Source organism: Oreochromis niloticus, linkage group LG15 (assembly GCF_001858045.2).
Source record: "Oreochromis niloticus isolate F11D_XX linkage group LG15, O_niloticus_UMD_NMBU, whole genome shotgun sequence".
NCBI classification, from domain to species: Eukaryota; Metazoa; Chordata; class Actinopteri; order Cichliformes; family Cichlidae; genus Oreochromis; species Oreochromis niloticus.
In genome coordinates, this window is record NC_031980.2 from 2,539,797 (window position 1) to 2,558,612 (window position 18,816).

The following is an 18,816-nucleotide window of genomic DNA, read 5'->3' on the forward strand; positions in this document are numbered from 1 at the left end:
TACGATACCTAGGTTGACCGTCAGCTTGACCCTTCCGCTGTCCAACTCGAGCCGCAGTGTGTCTGCAGAATCACGAGACGTGGCGGCCATGAGCAGGCCGAACGCTCGCTGGGACATGAAGCGGAGGGAGACGTCTTCAGCCTCAGTGTGCATGATGTTAGGTATCACCACCTTCATATACATGCTCCCGTCATAAGACAATATCGATGCCTCTGTGGGAACAAAAAGACACACGAAAGCTCAAATTCTGATCTTGACTCGGCATAAATATTAAATAGACCTTTAATTAGCGAATTCAATTTAATTAGCAAAAGTGACGCAGGCGAGCCCGTGGGTGGGGAAACAAGAGATAACATGATAAATGGCACAAAATATCAAATCATTCCATATGTTTCACCTCCTTCAGACAGCTGCTTATGCACCAGGAGATGAAATCTACAACAACAAAAACGTGTGCCCTGAAAGTAAACGAATACAGTGGGAGAAATATTTATTTAATCCCAGGCTGAATTTGTAAGGTTGTTCATTTCTTTGTAATTGAGCAATTTCTAAATTTTAGGGCAGTTTCATTTTAATGGAGAGAAACAGAATATCAACCAAAAATCCAGAAAATCAAATTACATAAAAGTTATAAATTGATTTGCAGGTCATTGACTGCTTAACAACTGGAGTAGAAAGCTGTGTTGGCAAGGACATTTCTTTTAGTTTGTCACCAACTACAAGAAATGTATTAGGAGGTATGTTTTGGGTCATTGTCATGTTGGAAGACCCATTTACATCCATCTTCAGTGCTGTCTCTGACGGAAAAAGGTTCTCATCCAAGATTTTACAGTACATGGTCCCGTCCACTGGTTCCTCAGTGCGGTGAAGTCATCCTGTACCTTTAGCAGAAAAACAGCCCCAAAGCATAATGTTTCCACCTCCGTGCCTGACTGTGACAATGGTGTTCTTTGGGTCATACTCAGGATTTCTCTTCCTCCAGACACAGCGGGTTGAGTTTCATCTGACCACAGCACTTTCTCACAAGCCTTGTCTGAATCATTTCAAGTTCAAGTTCAATGGAAAATGTAAAGACAGGTCTATGCATTAAGCAGGAGGACCTTGCAGATACTGGATTGCGATCTTCTTGCTGATGATCTTGCAGTCCATTCCAGCCTTGTGCAGGTTTACAATCTTGTCTCGTTGTTTAGAGGAGGTTGGAATGGAAGAAACCGATTCTGTGGACATCCAGTTTTCTTGATTTTTGGTTGATATACCTCACTATGCATGCTCTGTTATGAAAAGAGCATCCACTTTAAAATTTGGAACAGGAATCCTTGCGTGGGCTCATTTTTTGGAACACACACACACACACACACGCGCACACACACACGTCCCTCAAACTAGTTGCAGCTGTAGTTGCTGTAGTTATCATCCATCAGCTGACAAGTCAGTGTCACACACATGCTGCTCAGAGTGCAGAAAATTAAATCATCATGCTACTTCCTCCTTTCCCTGGCAACTCCCCATTATGTGCGCTAGCTAGATGATGCCTTTACTTTCATCACAGGATCTCGTTCTGTAAATGTAAAATCAGTCATATGCTAACATCATATAAAAACTACCTTTCCGTGATGAATAATATGAAATATTTTTGCAATAGAGACAATACAAACAGGGTTTGATGGCTGCTGGGCCACACTGTTCTGTTTCTATTCTTTTGAGAAAGCCTGAGTGAGTGTGGTGGAGAAAGAGGAAGACTGTCAGCAGAGTGGAAGCCTCTTGGGGAGAGAGAGACAGATTAAAAAGGGTATCCAACCATGAAATACCTGTTTTGACACCTCAGCTTTTAAAAGAAAAAATAGCCCCGTGGCCTAAGAAATGCACCACCATTTGGCTGTGTGTGTGTGTGTCTGTGTGTGTGTGTGGGGGGGGAAATGCCGAGGCTGGGGTGAGAGGGTTTTTTTGGATCATCACACCAGAGACGGTTTGTACATGTAAACGATGAAATCTCCCTTGTCACGTACTGCGTTCAGCTACAGACTAAGGTGCCATTTCCAGGTCGATATTTAGAGGCGCATGTTTACCCATGCAAAAGGTAATGCATTATAAGTAATATTGGATTTTTCCTCACCTAAATGTCAAAATTTGTGTGATGTGTTGCAAAATTCATATATAAGCAGTGTGAAATCACTCAACCATTCATCCCACCAAACAGCACACTGCTATAAAAATCCCACTTTGGTCTGTGTTGCTCTTAGGGCTGTTGTAAAAATCTATTCTATGAACAAGCTGTCGACTGTGTGGGTACAGTAGCCTGGAGGATAATGAAACCTTGGCTCACCATTGTTCTTCCCAATTTTAAATTGCCCTGGCTCCCTACCTCTTTGTATCTCCTCTGCTCTCCTGTGCGCACACATAAAAAACACATCCACACATGCATACGTACCACAAATGGATGTCCTAACTAGCAGTGCATGTATTGATTTGTGAGCCAGGTCTGGTTCTGGTCTCACAGTAGAAGGGAAAAAAAGTAAATAAAATGAGGTGAGAATAAATCTGCAACTAGGGAAAACATAAAAAGCACCCCTGAAACAAACTATGATGTCCACTCTGGAGTTGAAACAGATTTAGTTTTGAAGTTTTTCCCAGATGTTTGCAGATATGGCAGTGAGACGTTATGGAGCCATTATTAAAAGCGAACATATTACTTAGAGAAAAAGAAAAGAAAGTTGTTCACTTTCTCTTTAATTGCAAGGTCTGAAATAGAGTTCTGTTGGATTCTGCCCCTCTGGAACTAATAAGTGGCAGAAATACACAACAGACAACAGTGAAGAAAACTACATAGTTATGCTGCTGTGTGTTCTTCCTAACCACATGGAAATAGGCTTAAAGAACATTTTGACATTACCGCCATAATTGACGTTTCGTAGACATGTGACCATGTGCCACAATCATGGTGATAGTGCAGCATCAGATGAATAAGGCCTCAGTCACACAGGCACAGATATCAGTCTGCGAACTCTTGGCAACCAATGTTTGCTACAGAAAAAATGTGTATTTCCTCACAGGCTGGCAAAAACCTCCTGATTGCTTTGTTTGCTAGCTAGCTATTGCTGCTAGCTTGCCAGCTACTCTCTCAGCTGTAGTGAAGGAGTGAAAAATGAATAACAAATAAGAAATGAAGACTGTTTGCCTGTTTTTAAGATGCTGACTGCAGCAATTGAGGCTGAGCTTTTACTAGAAAGTAAACCGTCTCCATTTCCAGATTACGTCACACTTTGTCAAGTTGTACTACTTCTAAGCTAGTAGCGAGCATAAAAAAGTAGAAGCAACTGTGGCAAATGCCAATACATTTTTGATGCAGCACCTCCTTCAGCCAGTGACAGCCAGCCACTTCCAGGAACCACAGCCAACCAGTCAGGGGATACACATTTTCCCAGTTGACTGGCTGTTCTATTGCCTTCAATATGGTGGACAACTCTCGAGCAAAGCGACCATGATGTCACCTGAGAAACCTCAATAGCTATAATTTGGTCTTGCACAATCTTTCCACTCTATTTTATTTTTTATTAGAGATATGTGGATACATGCATTCATGTTGATCTATACTGACTAGCATAATGACTAGTTTAGTACATCTTGCATGGATCGCTTGCAGGCAATTCACAATGTTGCTCCTTTGCCACCCTGCTGTTTTCAGGAGTCCGTTTAAAACTGTCACCTTCACACAGAAGTCTTTCCAGTCAGGCCACATTCCCTCAACATCCCTCCTCAGCTCCCACTCTTATGTCAAAAATTGAAAAACTATACTCAGTCCCCCACAGAAATACTGTGACTGTGTTCACTGTGTGGATTCTTCCAAAAGTCAACTACAGACGTACCCGTTTATGTAAGTGTTTGGCTAATACTGCTGGCACCAGCTCTGTCTTTATGCATTATGAATTTTTAATTTTTTCTCTGCGTGACATGAAAGCGTTTCTTTAATTTTTCACATTCTTTTATTTCACGTCTTCTTTTATTTTGTTTTCTTTTGCAATGAATTCTGGTTTTGTCTGCTGCACATTTCTGTCAAGCACATTGTGGGCCCCATTGCTTGCTTGCTTGTATAAAACCACTAATGCTGGGAATCATGAATGTCACTACAAAATTTCATGGTTATCTGAGGTATTAAGTGAGCAACTGGCAGACCCACCATTACTATCCCTTCCTTGTGCCACAATATTAGCATGACTGAAAAAAATCACCATATTTTATTTGCTTTGCTTTTTGTTCATCTGTTCCAGCAGTTCTAATTATTCACTGTCCACATCTTTCTCCACCTGTCAAACATGTATGTATGTAAACGCAATACAAAATTCTGTAAACCCTAAACCTATGAATATTTTGGACCATACTACAGAGCCATTTTTGTGTTATCCACTCTGACATGAATCAATCTTATGTGGCTCGGGATTGTGTTAAATTGTTTTCACTGACTTTGAAATGATGTTTCAAAGTCCGGCTTTTAGTTGACTGTTTGCTGTGTTTTATTCCCACTGTCCCAAGGTCTTTAGCTGCACTGAGAGGCAGAAAAGTCGTACCCAAAGAAAGGCTGGGCTCATTTTAAAGACGTCCACCTGCTTAGATTGGAACTACTGAGGATAGGTCCAAGAGGGGGAAAAGGGTGAGGAAAAGACACCAATAGAATAAAGTGCAAACTCCCAAGACAACTGACAGTGTGTGACTGACAGGAGAAAATTCCTGGCTCTCAGTCATTCAGCACTTTCAAGTAATAATAGTAGTCCAACTGACCTATACCATAATACATAACAACGTTCACTTATTGTAATCCTTATCAGCTAATAGCTCAGCTCTTATCCTTTAGCTCTGCAAAGCTGCTGCATATCTGCAAACCACTCTGCAACCCAGATCCACCCCTGTACTTCCTTTTCATGTTGTATCGGACTTCATCTGTGTCATGCGCACTCCGTTCTGTGCTGCTGCCTTTCAGCCTCAATCCATGAACACACTGGTGCATGCATGGGCTATAACTTAAACTACAGCAGTAGTGGAAGTAGCAAAATAAATTTTTTAAAACCAGGTGCAGTCGGACCTGTTTTGGTCACTGAATTTTTATTCCACTTTTCAGCGTCCTCCTTTCTAGGTTCATACTGGTGTCCTGCCTCCAGCTCTGCAGTGCTGAGCACATCGTCCTGTTCGTAAAACAAAAGCCCCAAGTGGCACACTTCTGTGCTGTGGAGCAGTCACCCCACCTTTGTCAAACTGAACCTATTCTACCTGATGTTTGGCGTGGGATGATATTTTTTTAACAAGGTGCAATGTTACAGATTTTTTTCTCTCTCTTTCAGGTGATGGGATGTCAGCGTGTTGCGTCAGCACCAAAGGGGTTAATGTGTGATTAGTCCAGGTTTAGATGAATAATGTGATTAAATACTACTTTGTTTCATCGGTTATTTTACTTTCCAAAGTAATGGCTTTGAAATGGAGAGAACAACATGAGGTTAGACACAGCAGTAGGTTGCTGGGCCAACCTGTTTCATGTGTTGGTAGGAGCAAAAGCGAAATCGGTCAAAATATCAGTAATAATCTGTGTTAATGGTGTGCACGCACAAACCACTGGATGTCAGTGGATGCTCACAGGCAGATAATGGCTTACATTTTTACTTTTAAGCCTTTGTTTTCTCCCCACAGCAAGATAATTTGGAGGTTCACCAGACTGCTTCCACTTCTCGGCACATCAAGTCTCTCACTGATTTTTTAGATCTCACCCAGCTCCGCCTCTTCCATGTGTGCAGGTTTATTATTCCAACAGGAACGAGCGCTAAACCTACAAAACCTGGTGTCAGGCTGTACGAGATCAAAACGTCCTTTTAAATCCAATCCTCAGTCTTTGCAGCTGTTTATTTGTCTAACTAATGTATAACAGTAAGCTATGAGAACACTGTGGGATTCTGCAAAGCAAGTAGTTCCCTTTGCAAGAACAGAGTTAGGAAGAAGCGAAGAAGAAGCTGAACCAAACGCCACTTTAGATATGGTAAAAACTGAAAATATTCAGTTGACTTCTTCTATAATCACTGTCATTCATGCCAAGTGCAAAGCTAATAATGCGCATCAGCGAGATACTGCAGGTGACTGCACTCAATACAGCCACATGGTGAGTGTGGCAAACATGCGTGACTATACAGCATCCACGGCACGCACAATAGAGAGGCACAGTTGGAGCTACAGCGCGCTCTTCTCTGTAATTTTGTATTTCTTAAGAGAGATATCAGCGGCAATGAGGATGTCATTTCAGATGGTAATTAAGCCGCTGCTTGTCACTCTGTGTGTGTTTGTGTGCGCAACGTGTATGTGTGTGCTTTCCAATGAGCCCCGCACTTTACATAATTAGTAGTCCAACCGAAGCAGAAGATGGAGGAGGAGGAAAGCTATTAAGTGAAAAACTCCACAAATATTCAGGGTATGGAGCGGGGAGTAAGCCAGGCAAATCTCTTCGGCAAGCACGCGTGTGCTTGGCACACTCGCGCGCACACAAACACATACACACATCAGTCCTTCTCAATCTGTTTTCTTCTTCTCCGTTTTCCTCTCCCACCATTTCCATTATTTACTTGCCTCGGATGTAACTTTGTTGCGTTATCGAATCTTTTTTTTCCCCCTAACGGAGTGACAAGTCTTTGTTTTGATAAACAATCCAACAAGGGCCTTGACTGTCATTGTGGCGTTTCATGTGAATGCCTGTCAACTCTTCTCCTACACACATGTGCGTGCACGGGCACACAATGTAGAGCGTGCTGTCAAGAGTCTTTAAAGTTCAAAAATCATATCGTCATCCTGACAGCAAGGATAAGGACACTGATAAAGAATCTTACGGGCACTAAGTGTGTCTCAGTGTGTTTTTCGCACGCATCCACAGCCGAGTGTTTGTGTACTCTATGTATGCATAAAATGCCTGCACTCGAAAGTAGAGGCTCTTGGCTGTGGACATTATCCACAGTAATCCTCGCCATGTGATTCACTATTTGCACACGCACATAAAGTGCCGCTATAACCAGAACCATCAAAAATATCCCAACAGACAGGACTATACTTTTAAAGGATGCTCTAGCTGAATAATCCAAAGTATCTGCAAAACAAAAGAATAAAGCACTTTAAATAATTGAAATATTGTGCATTCATTAGAGACTGATCATGAAGCTCTTAGTGTGTCCTTACATTAAGTCACAAAGTGTATCCAACAAAGTGACTTCAATCCCGTCGTTCCTGTTTGAAAGTTTTACTACATGATAGCCAATACTTGGCTTCCCTCAAATCCCAAATGACCTTGGAAATATCACTGAGGGATTTTGTAAGTGTGCTGATCTAAATGTCACTGATTACTTACAGTAGTTACAATTAGTGTTTGTTATAATGTCAAAATTTAGATGCACTGTCACTATGTTACTTTATAAGAAAACTCCCCCTTCATAATTCTACTAAATAAAGGAATACATTATGAAAGAAAAATAAAGTACATGTTACACTTTAGTTCAGCTTCAAGAAGCTTCAAGACCTTTTCCAAGCCAAAACAGAGGGATTTAAACCTACACTCTTTTTAATGGCCACCAGGGGGCAGTACCTGTCATGTAGACGCTGTATCAGATATACCCGTGTTGGCGTTGTTCCTCCATTATCATAATAACATTGGTCCCAGATCAATATTACAGCTGACCAATCGTTGGTGTGATGTCATAACGTTGCAATGTAGGGGATAAAGGAAAAAATGCCTTTGTTTAAATAAAATCAACATCTGGAAAAAAATATAAGCGACTTTTTGCTTTAATAATTTGTATACTATAATAACTACATTATCAAGTTTGGTTTGCTGTTAGCCAGATTTACTTTATTGGTTTGCTAGTCAAAGCTTTTAATAGTATTGGCCAAATTCGTGGCTAATGCTAACTGAATGCTCTTTTGAACTGAGCATTCAGTTTTACTCTGTTATTTTTTTTTTTTATCTTCATCACTTCCTAATTGAGAAAATGAGACTATTTCTTGGTTAGAAATTGGACATTTGTTACTAAGTAGTTGGTAGGACTAGAAAGTGATTCTGCTCCCAGAATCAGGTTTAAAAATGAATGTAAACACCAATCATAAAGCCCAACACTGATGTAAAAGCCAGCATTGTTTATTCATAAATGTTGTAATTTCAGTGCTCTAAAATTAAAAGGAAAAAAGCCTCACATGTTACAAGTTTTCCTTTTTATGATCAAATTTATTTTCATCTTTGATCATTTTGTGGTTGTTCCTGTTTTTAATTACCTGTTCATTTTTTTTATTAGTATTTTACAGCTGAAGACTAATTTGCTTTAAATGAAATCAAAATGCTCCCGAGTCCAGAGAGAATTCTGTTATCTTTCCCTGAAAGAGACTCGAATTACAAACACCCATTTGATCCACTGATAAAATATTGATGGTGTAACAATGAAAAAACAAGTCAAATAATGGAGGACTTAACAAATAACTGCAGTCTGTGGTTCACAACAGAGATTTTTTTATTATTTCTTTTCCATTTTTGATTTGTTTTTTTGCAGAGAAACCCTAAAATGTACACAACAATGCTGAATCTCAACCCAGATTTAAGAAGTAGTCCACAGCAAACACAGCAAACATGAAGAATGACACCCAGGATGAGGTCAGTGCAGGGATTATTAAATATTCTGTCATGCTCAACCTAAGCAGGCCAAGATGAATGTATCAGAATATCAAAAAAATCACAGGGGTTAATGTAGCACCAATATGAAACAGTAAGCGGTTTTGTGCATCAGACATATTGAATAGGCTTTACACGGGGATGAGGTAAATCCGTGGAGCTTTATCAACATGTGACAGATAACACTGGTATCTGAAACAAGCTGCTACACATTTAATTTCAAGTATAATTTTATAAAGGACATCATATTGTACTATTTATTCCGTGCTGTATTTTAGGACAGAAACATCATAGCGTCTGAATCATTCCTGCGGTGTTGTTGGCTTAAATCCACCGCTGATATAAGTCGTGGAACAGCACTCAGTTGCAACAGTCTCTGTGGTAGCTTATGCCACTGTAAGATGGATTATTCAAAGCCAAGCGGCTACATTTGACCTAAAGGATGTTGAAGTTATGATTAATGACAGTACACAGTGATTTATGGGAGTAAAACTCCTGCTTAGTTGGTATAGCGGCACACATGGGCACACGCTGGGTCTCATACAGCATACGCACACAAACAAAGTTTGCAAAGTCTGAATACCTTACATTAAACTTTACATTAACCCATCCACAGACTGCTGTCAGTGCAGCCCATACACCACCAAGGAGGCCAATCTGAAGGAACATGCCACATACCAACACAAATAATGATAATTTGGGGACAGACGAGGACACAGGTAATGAATTGAAAATGTGCAATAGAACAAAACTTATTTATCAGAACAGGCTGAATGGTCATTCTTCACAACTATAATCTCACTAGAAACTTAAAAAAGCCACAGAATTGTGTTTTCTGCAGATCCCAGTAGCCCCTGTGATTCTCTGCAAGGAGAATTTCTTGATAAAGTAAGTCTGATTTATTGTTTTGCCCTTGTTGAGTTTCCCCAACTTGACTGTGCGTTCTGTTATTGCATCTGGCAAGGGAGGACAAAGATACATCAGTAAATGTGCTTAGCGTTGGTGTGTTTGGGTGTGTGGGATAAAGAAAAAGATCAATTTTACGAGTTCCTAAGATTAACCCAAAGGGAGTGTGGTGGAGTGAATGAGTGTGTGAAGCTAATACATGGAGGGCCACTCTGAAGCAACCCGAGCCTGACTGATAAAGGATTTTGAAGACTGATACCAGTTTTTGGTGATTGAAAAATCGGATAGATCCACTATATTTTTTTTTTTCTTTCGGGGACAACACAAACAGGAACAAACAGATTCCCCCAACATTTATTAAGTGTAGTTATTTATGAGTCCTTACTATAAGTTGTGGATTACTTGTTATTGCTTTGCCTTGGTTTGACTTTGCTTGGATCAGCTGGTTGTTCTGTTCATGCGTTTACAAAACAAAACCCGCAGCCTTCCCCCTGGTGGACGAATTATGCAACACCAACAAACGACACATTGGAACGGTGTTTCTCCCGTTTCTTCTTTACTTTAATTTTCATTTTTTGGTGTTTATAAATTCTGACAGAGAATAGCCAGTGTCCACCAGTGCCCTCTGGTGGACAAACTGCATGACATCAACCCTCATAACATGATCTTAGGGTGTTTTTCATGTTTTCTCTCTACTTTTTACATTTTTAAATTGTCATTAATCAGTGGTTATAAATCATCATAATAGGCCAGTCAATATCAGACAGTGGCAAATACCTAATATTGGCCATATTATTGGAAACTGGTCATTTTGGCCAATTGATACGTAATTGACCAATATTCTCTGAATGCTGATAAAGTGAGAGAACTGGTCCTATAAACCCGAGGTCGGGAGATCGAGCCTCACTGGGTTTTTGTAGTGGCTGTAGTTCAGGAGGTCGAGCGGGTCATCGACAAATTGGAAGGTTGGTGGTTTGATCCCTGGTCGCTCCAGTCTGCATACCAAATATCGTTGGGCAAGATGCTAAGCTGAAGTTACTCTCCGATACAGAGTGTGAATGTTAGAAATCACTGAAAAGAGTACTCTTTAAGAAGCAGTCCCTTTACCACTTTATTCTTCTCTGCTAACGTGCTATTGTGATTATTTCCTGCTTTTCACAGTTTTTATTATTGTCAAGTTAACATCTTGGAGCCTTGCACAGCTGTCACGCTTTGGAAATTAAAATTAGCATTTTACAAGCCAATATAAACGGCTGATTAATTAATCAAGAAAATGAATTATTATTCAGAGCCCAACTTGTAAAATTCTTAGATATATGTAAATTAGATGGCGGTGGGGAACACAACGCGGTTTTTCGCTGTGCTTCCTTGAAAGTCTGGCTTATATTCTAGTGCCGAGAGAATTTTTATCTGATTTATTTCCAGCAACTCCAGCAACATGTTCAACGAATGAAAAAACCTTGTACTGCTGTAAATCTAACAAATCTCACATCTGGTACTCTGGAGCTGTACCTTCTGCTTTGTGTTCAAACCAATGAGTTTGCAAATTAAATGTACAGCAGCTACCTTTATTGGACTCTGGAGGAAGAAATCCACCCATGCACTTCTGTGATTCTGGCGTGCACCACTGCACTCTTGGTTGTGACAAACGTCGCTTCACAAACATTCAAAAAACGTTGCACTATTCTTTCCCTCATCGCTACAAAGAAAGTCCTTGAGTCTGAGCAGCAAATGTGTCGTGAGCACACCTGCATGTACACAAAAGCAGTGAACTAGACCAGGATCAGGCCATTGGGGGGCAGCAAAGTCAAAGGCAGCCAGCTGCTGCTGACACCAGCTTCTCATTTGATTTGTTACGGGATGAGCAACGTGGAGATGAGCAGGGTGGGAATGTAAACAAAGAGCAGAGAAAAAAGCAAAAAGAAACAACTGAGATGAAAGTACAGCAGCATGAGGGAACAAATCGAGTCTCTGTTCGAATAACAGAATCATTAAACATGTGAGAATCGGTCCTTGAATATCGTGCTGCATGAAAGTACTGTTAGAAAATGCTAAATTATATATTCTCAAATACTATGAAGACTTTAAGAGGATAAAGTATTATCTCCAGCAAAGCAGTACAGTGTACAATCTTATTTTTCCCCCCTTTTTTTATTTTTACTTCATCCAGAAAAAAGTCCCTCTGGAAACCATCCTCCCTGCTGCCGAGAGAGGTTTGGAGACTTGTCAATTTCTCAGATGGCCGAACACTGAAGGCTTGATTTCCTCTGTGTGTTCTCTCTCGCTCTATCTCTGTATATGTGGGGGAGTGAGCAGGAAAACCACACGACGGGAAGAGGGAAAGTTGCCTGTGAATGTGTCTTGAAGTGAAAGAAAAAAAATTAATATATATATAGAGGCGAAGGCAAATGAAACGAGTCACACGATGCAGAAAGTACGGTGAAGATGGATGCAACGCGCTCCCATCGTTCCCGCTCTGCGTAGTGCCACAATGAGTTTACATAACCCAACACACTTCCTAAGCACACATTTAATTACAAATGGGGATTAGGGAGCAACGGCATAACGTTCCAAGCAGTGAAAAACTGAAACGAACAGATCGTTTTAAAGTGCAGGAGGATCTGTTCTTCTCCCGGGTAAACCTTGTCAAACAAATCTCTGGCTCTCTACCACTGCCTCTCTGGCATTTTCAGTGATTCAGTCAACAGTTTGTACTTCCCCCTCCCTCTATCTACAACTACGTCAGCCTTTTTCTCGTTCCTCTCCGTTTTCTTGCACTGTAAGATTTTGTGAAGATCAGCTGATGAGTCTGGCACCGCTGGCGTAGTGTTCCAGCACAGGAGGCCGACTGTCAGCTCGCCACGAGCCTGTCCTCTGGCACCGGAGGCAGGAAGCACAATCTTTAATGGCAGGCAACTCAAATCTCCTCAGCAGGAGAAGACGTTTTATTCCATTTCTTCTGCATGTGTTCAGGGAAACTACAACAGCTGGCAACCACGAGAATTAAAATTCAATCTACACGGGCATCAATCTCTTCTATCGACTTTTCCGCAGACGGAGAAGGAGAGAATAAAAGGCTCATGAATTTAGGGTGGAGCCTTTTTCTTTTGAGGGGGAAAAAAATACCTCACCCGATGCAGTTTGAACCACTAAATTTGGGTAAAAAACAAAAACCAAAACAAGACTTGCTTGATAGTGCAGAAGATACCAAACACATTATTCTGCTCAATTCAACAATTATTCAACAAGAGCAAAAAAGATAAGTGTTAAAAGACAAATGGAACAAAGCTCAGATGGGTTAGAGTGAATGAGAGTCGTCGCTGGTGGGGAAAAAAGAAAGAAGAAAAAATGCAGGACCAGGGCTTTTCTGCACCCAGCACAAAATGTTTCAGCTTCAAATGAAAAAAGGATTAATTTAGCATGCTTCCCTAGGCTGCCAAACAGTTAGGCTTAGATATGTATACGCGTATCCATAAGCTAGACGAGAAAGCTAAATGAAAAGAGGCAAATTGCAGTCGTGTAATTCAGGACAGCACATTCACTCACATACCCGTCAGGTCATCTCTCTTTTTTATTAAACAACCAAAGGGGCTTTAAGTGCTTCACTTTGACTTTGGCTTTTGTGAAATCCTGTCAAAACGAGTGTTTTTTTTTTTTTTAAGACGCAATACACAGGAAGGATCAGATCTGTACGTGTTGACGTGCCTCTGCGGTTTTCAAAAGCTCAGCATGCACTAAAAATTTCAAGCTGTGTGTCACCTCGACACGTCTATTCTAAACTTAGTCAAACACTTTCTGGTGTTTTGGTGACTGCTGACACCTTGGTATATACACGTACATATATTCGAGGATGTCAGTCCTGCCGTCTGCTTGTTAGTTACATGCCAGAAGAAAAAAAAAATATATATATTATTATATATATACATATCCTGTGTCGAGAGAAGGAGACAGGTGATTTATCTCACAGCATACAGACATGATGAATAAATAAAATATGAGGTAGCATTGTCTGGCTGGGAAATAATAGACAGAGACATATAGCGTTATTGTTGCTCCAAAGTGAACTGCAGGTGCAGCTGCTAATGTTGCTCCAAATGTACCACCTGCAGTGCGCCACAGAGACATCGTGTGCTAAATGATGCGAATCAATTACCACATCCACGACCAGCGAGCCTTTACTGCGGGCCTTTACGTGAAACAAAACATCAGATGATGCCCCTTCAGGCAAAAAAATACAAAAATTAAAAAAATAAATCAGGAAACAGTCTAACTGGGTCTTTTAAGTCTATTCATCTATTTGAAATGAAAAAAGGATCTCCTATCATTAAAAAATTTAATCATCTGCATGGAAACAGTAATTGCCACATAAAGTCCATTAATACATACGAGACAGGGGTGGGCGGACCCCAATATCGACGGTATTGATACCAACTCTGGTACTGGTATCGAATCGATACTAGAGCGATAAGATCGATACTGTGTTTCTATCTATGTGTACCACACTGAGTTGTGTTAAATAATTTATTTGAAAATGATAAAAAAGATCTCAAACATGCACCAATAAAAAGTGTTTGAGCCTTTTGTGTTGACTATCACATTTATTTGAGGAGCTATTTGGGTAGCCGACAGCAGCGTTCCCCGGATCGGTTTATGTCTGACAATATTTTCACGCACCGGCCTTTAAGGTGTTGCGGATAAATGCAACAAAATAAAATCGGCACCAGTACCGAAAAAAGAAGATTTATTCATAACACACGGGAAAAGACCCAGGGAAACCGAGTTAACGATAAAAACGATAAAAACCCTAAAAACCATACATTTCACACTCGAGCCTCAACTCTCGCGGCCCGGTACCAAACGACTCATGGACCAGTACCAGTCCGTGGCCCGGGGGTTGGGGACCACTGGCCTACAGCACATTTAAATAACTTGATCCACAGATGGGCACATTTACACATTTACAGCGTTCTGAAAAACCCAGTTTTGAAAATACATTAAATGCTTAAAAGTGTATTTAAGGTGTTGTGTTCACCAACTATTGTGGAAAGTAACAATCACAGTGATTTAGTGGTCGTTAAAATGTGCTCAGAATTCGCAAACTAATGATGACTCAACTGAAAAATGACGACACAGTGCTCTCTGCTAAAAAACTGCCTGTATAGGTTAAATCCATCAGCAATACTGGCGCTGTATATACTTGGTATCGGACTTCTACCACAATTTGCAGATTTGCACAGCACTAATCTACTTAATTTGCCAATGTTTCCAACATATCCCGCCTGTTTTGTAATTTCAGCCTCATCCTCTTTTCTTTTTTATTTATTTATGTATTTATTGCCATCCTCCTTTTTTCACCCTTTTTTCTTCTATGAGCTGGCCAGTTAGTCAGGGCAGACCTTCAAGTGTCATTTTCTCTCTGCTGAGATAAATGTCTTAGCAAAGGTGCTCATCACCCATTTACGATGAGAAGTAGGGGCGGCAGGGAAAGGCACGAGAACGAACAAGATGACAGGAGGTAGCAGCAGAAGAGAATGGGACTGGTCCTTTTAACATCTCTTCTTTCATAATAGGGACGAGAACTCACTTGTTTTCTAAAACTGTAGTTCTACCTTAGACACGCAAGAGGAAGATTAAATTATTTTCACTTCAAGTGACAAAACTGAGGGCATTGCAGAACGCTTAATCATGAATCCCTCCTCTTACTTCTAAAGACTTCCTTATCCTTCCGTGTTTGGGTGGATATCTACTTTCTTACACTGGAAAGGTATCTAGAAGGCTCCTAGCTGTACATCTCATTCTATCTCAGTATGCGATAATGGTTTTCTCCAAATGCCGACAGCTAAACTGAAAAAAAAAAAAAACTGCTGTAAAGGTGAGTCACTGTTCAGTGCGTACTCAGACAGCTGCACAGTTATCAACCTTGAAGTGATGTTCTTTTATTCAAGCCAAATTGCCCAGCGTTAGACCGAAGCTTTCTATTGCAAACATCGACTCACGCTGCCATTCAGAAACGTGACCTTGGAGATTCACTAATTTTCCCTCCCGTTCTGCAACAGTACAAGCACCGCTCTCACCAGTGCTTTATCCGACTGAAGATTTACAGACTCCGCCAGGTCAAAATCCACACAGGTCATATCTATTTTACTATAGGTTAATGGCAGCAACTTCAAAAATTGGAGAAGAAAGAGATGTCGAGTAAAAAAAGAAAAAATATGAGGACGGTTTACAGGAGAAACCATAGAAAAACTCAATGTCTTTTACTGATAAAAGGTAAAAAAAATAAATAATAGACAACCTTTGAAAAGCACTGTGAATGCATTTATATTGGCAGGCATGTAAAAGCACTTTTGTAAAACGCTCAAGAGGCACTTCAAATATTTACTAGTACTTCCCTTCAATTAATACAAAATAAGAAGGCTTTTTTTCCTCTATGACAAAAAGTTACAGACGTGCTGTTAACTTCTGTTTTAAACAGCGAGCTGTTTCTCCATCCATTAGTTTTAAATGTTTTGGAGTTTAAACACGCCTCTGCTGCCACTTTAAATAAAAAAGTAGCACTCAATCATTTCTAATTACGGAAAATTTGAAAACATCGCACTACTGTACCTGCATGTTGTAGGGTAAAAACACTGTTAAATTAAGGGAACGCTTTAAATTTACATTTCGACTTGAGGTTTTGATGGGAACACATATTTAAATATGCAGGTAGGTGTCAAAGAAAAAGATTGCAGCTTTAAAAATATGCAGAAGACGCAGATTAATATGGCAGAACAAGGTCTCATATCTGTATAGCATATCCATAATGGTGCAGTGATTTCTCTTTGTGTCTGCTTGGATTTGTTGTACTGTATAAACACAGTGTGCATAGGCTAGGTTTGACATATGGAATCAAAATCATATGTGGCAGTAATTGGTACCTGACCTCAAGAAATTATTCACACAAAGGCAGTCTGGCAATTATGCAAGGTCTATTATAGGGCTCGAGGATTAAAGAGACTTTCAGATAGATTTTTTCCCCCTCCCTCTGTGGGTGGAAAAGGCGTTTAGACAAGCATTTAAATTATGCCACTCTATCACCAGTGGAAGCGGCATTTAGCATAGCTGAGAACCGAGCTCATCTGAATACAAATGGGTTTGGGAAAGATTTTTTTTTCTTCTTCTTTCTGAGTGCAGAGATGATGCAGCAGGAGATCGCGACCTGTTTGGAACCGTATATTCGCCCGTATTCCTGTGACGTCTCTGTGTCATCTTAGAAACAGACAACACTGTGAAAGACACAATAGAAAATAATTATCGTCGATTTAGAGTGAACTATTCACTATGAATGTGGGTGAAGATCTGCCACCATCACCCTCACTGGCCCTGTTTTACCGAACACGCAACGTCTCTCATCCTGATTCTGACATTCCAAAAAGTTGACGTCGGGAAAAAAAAAAAAAAACAAACTTTGATGATGTCACTATTGCTGCAAGACAAAAAAAAGGTGTTATTTTCGCATCAGTTTGATTATTATTAGTGGGCAACAGTGACAACTGCAATTGTCTGCTAATTTTCTTTTACTGCAACATTTTGATACTTTGTAACCCCCAAACAGGGCTGTATGCTGATTGGCTGAATGAAAACTTTTTTTCTCTTGCCTCCCCTCCACCCTTTTCCTTCCTTAGCTGGAAATAATTGTTTGTTTTATACATGTTTTTGATTGGCTATTCACCGTGTGACCTCACAAAGTTATGGAAGCAGCTGCAATAGTTTAGAAAAGTAAATCTATTGAAATCTGTGCAAATCTTGAGGACAATACAGAACATTTTTAGCCTTTGTGCATAACCTAAAAGGTAAAAGAATGTAACATCACTGCCAGGTTGCAAAATTTCATACTGAAAGGTGGCAACCATCAATGTCACCCAGTTGACATTCTGCAATTATAACCTGTGATTAAACTGTAAAAGCCATGTGGCAACCCATTATTTCACTGCCACTATGAATGAACGGTGAGGAAAGTGAGCAGGTAATTGCACAGCCTGTGTGTTCTGGTGTTTCGGTCTTTCTGAGAACCGGTGTGATTGATGTCATTAAGTTTAGGCAGTAATGTAATGACAAAAAAAAAAAAAAAACTTGTCTAGATGGCAGCATGAGGACCAACTGAGGACAACTCCTTCAGCGTGCCTACAAGTTAAAGTGTATTAAATTCAAATAATTAAACAATGTGCTAATTATGTTTTTTGCCTCCGGTGAAAACGTTAGGAAAGAGGAAGCTCGCGCTGTACTGAGTGATGCATTGACTGATCTGTGGTGGACACACTTCCAGCCATCAGCTCGGGCCTGGAGCCATCGCTACTCTTCTGCACTGACAGTAGGGAAAACACAAGCACTTACTGTACGTGGGCGGTGGCATCTTGTCAGGGAAAATGCAATATGCATTAGACACAATCCAATCTGTCTCCAGTGGATTGATGTGTGTTTGTGTGAGTGTATGTGTGCGCTTCCAACTGGCTTTCGCTGTGTATTCGTGTGCGGCGTGTGTGTGTGTGTGTGTGTGTGTGTGTGTGTGTGTGTGTGTGAATGCAGCAGAAAGAGAGAAAGCGGAGAGTCTCGGTGGGATCACTTGGCGCTTGGCTGGCACACCATCAGACAAACACACTTCATTACAGGCCTATTTACCTGATTAACTGGGCTACTTTATCAGCTGCACAGCATTCGGCAACACACAACTGTCAGCAGCACCCCGGCTCCCTAAAAGCTCCCCTCCCACACCCACACAAACAGACCCACGCTCAAACACAAAACCTCCACTTACCGACTGACTGCTTGAATGACTGACTAGCTTGCTGAAACAAAGCCTAAGATGGCATTCTCCTTCACTCGGCAGACTCAGAGGATGACATCAAATATACCTCCCTGTAGTCTTGAATTAATGTCACCTCTTACAAGTTAGACTCAAATACGACCTGAATAATCTGTTGTACTAGAGTTTTCCTTATGGGGAATAACATTTGGGTAACCTTTTCATGTAATGGAATGTAACAATCAAAAAGGAATAAAGCCTCGAGCTGTCTCCCAAAGACGGGAAAGAGGACAAAGCCCACCTTGAAACATTATTATTACAGGAGGGTAATGATTTCCTTTTTCCTCTTTGCTTTCTGTGGATCTGACTGCAGGCGAGAAGAAAATCATTTCTCAGCATCAGTTTTAAAGCACTACACCAAACTAAACCTGCACGCCTGATTCAACCCAATTAG

The 18,816-nt window shown here is 40.6% G+C and overlaps 1 protein-coding gene across 1 annotated transcript in view; it reads right to left on the minus strand.

Annotated features, from left to right (window-relative positions):
- Nucleotides 1-18,816, minus strand: part of nrxn3b (neurexin 3b) — a 307,342-nt gene that overhangs the window by 186,842 nt on the left and 101,684 nt on the right. Inside the window, 1 exon segment of the mRNA XM_025898582.1 lies at nt 9-212. Within this exon segment, the coding sequence (XP_025754367.1) occupies nt 9-212 (204 nt within the window).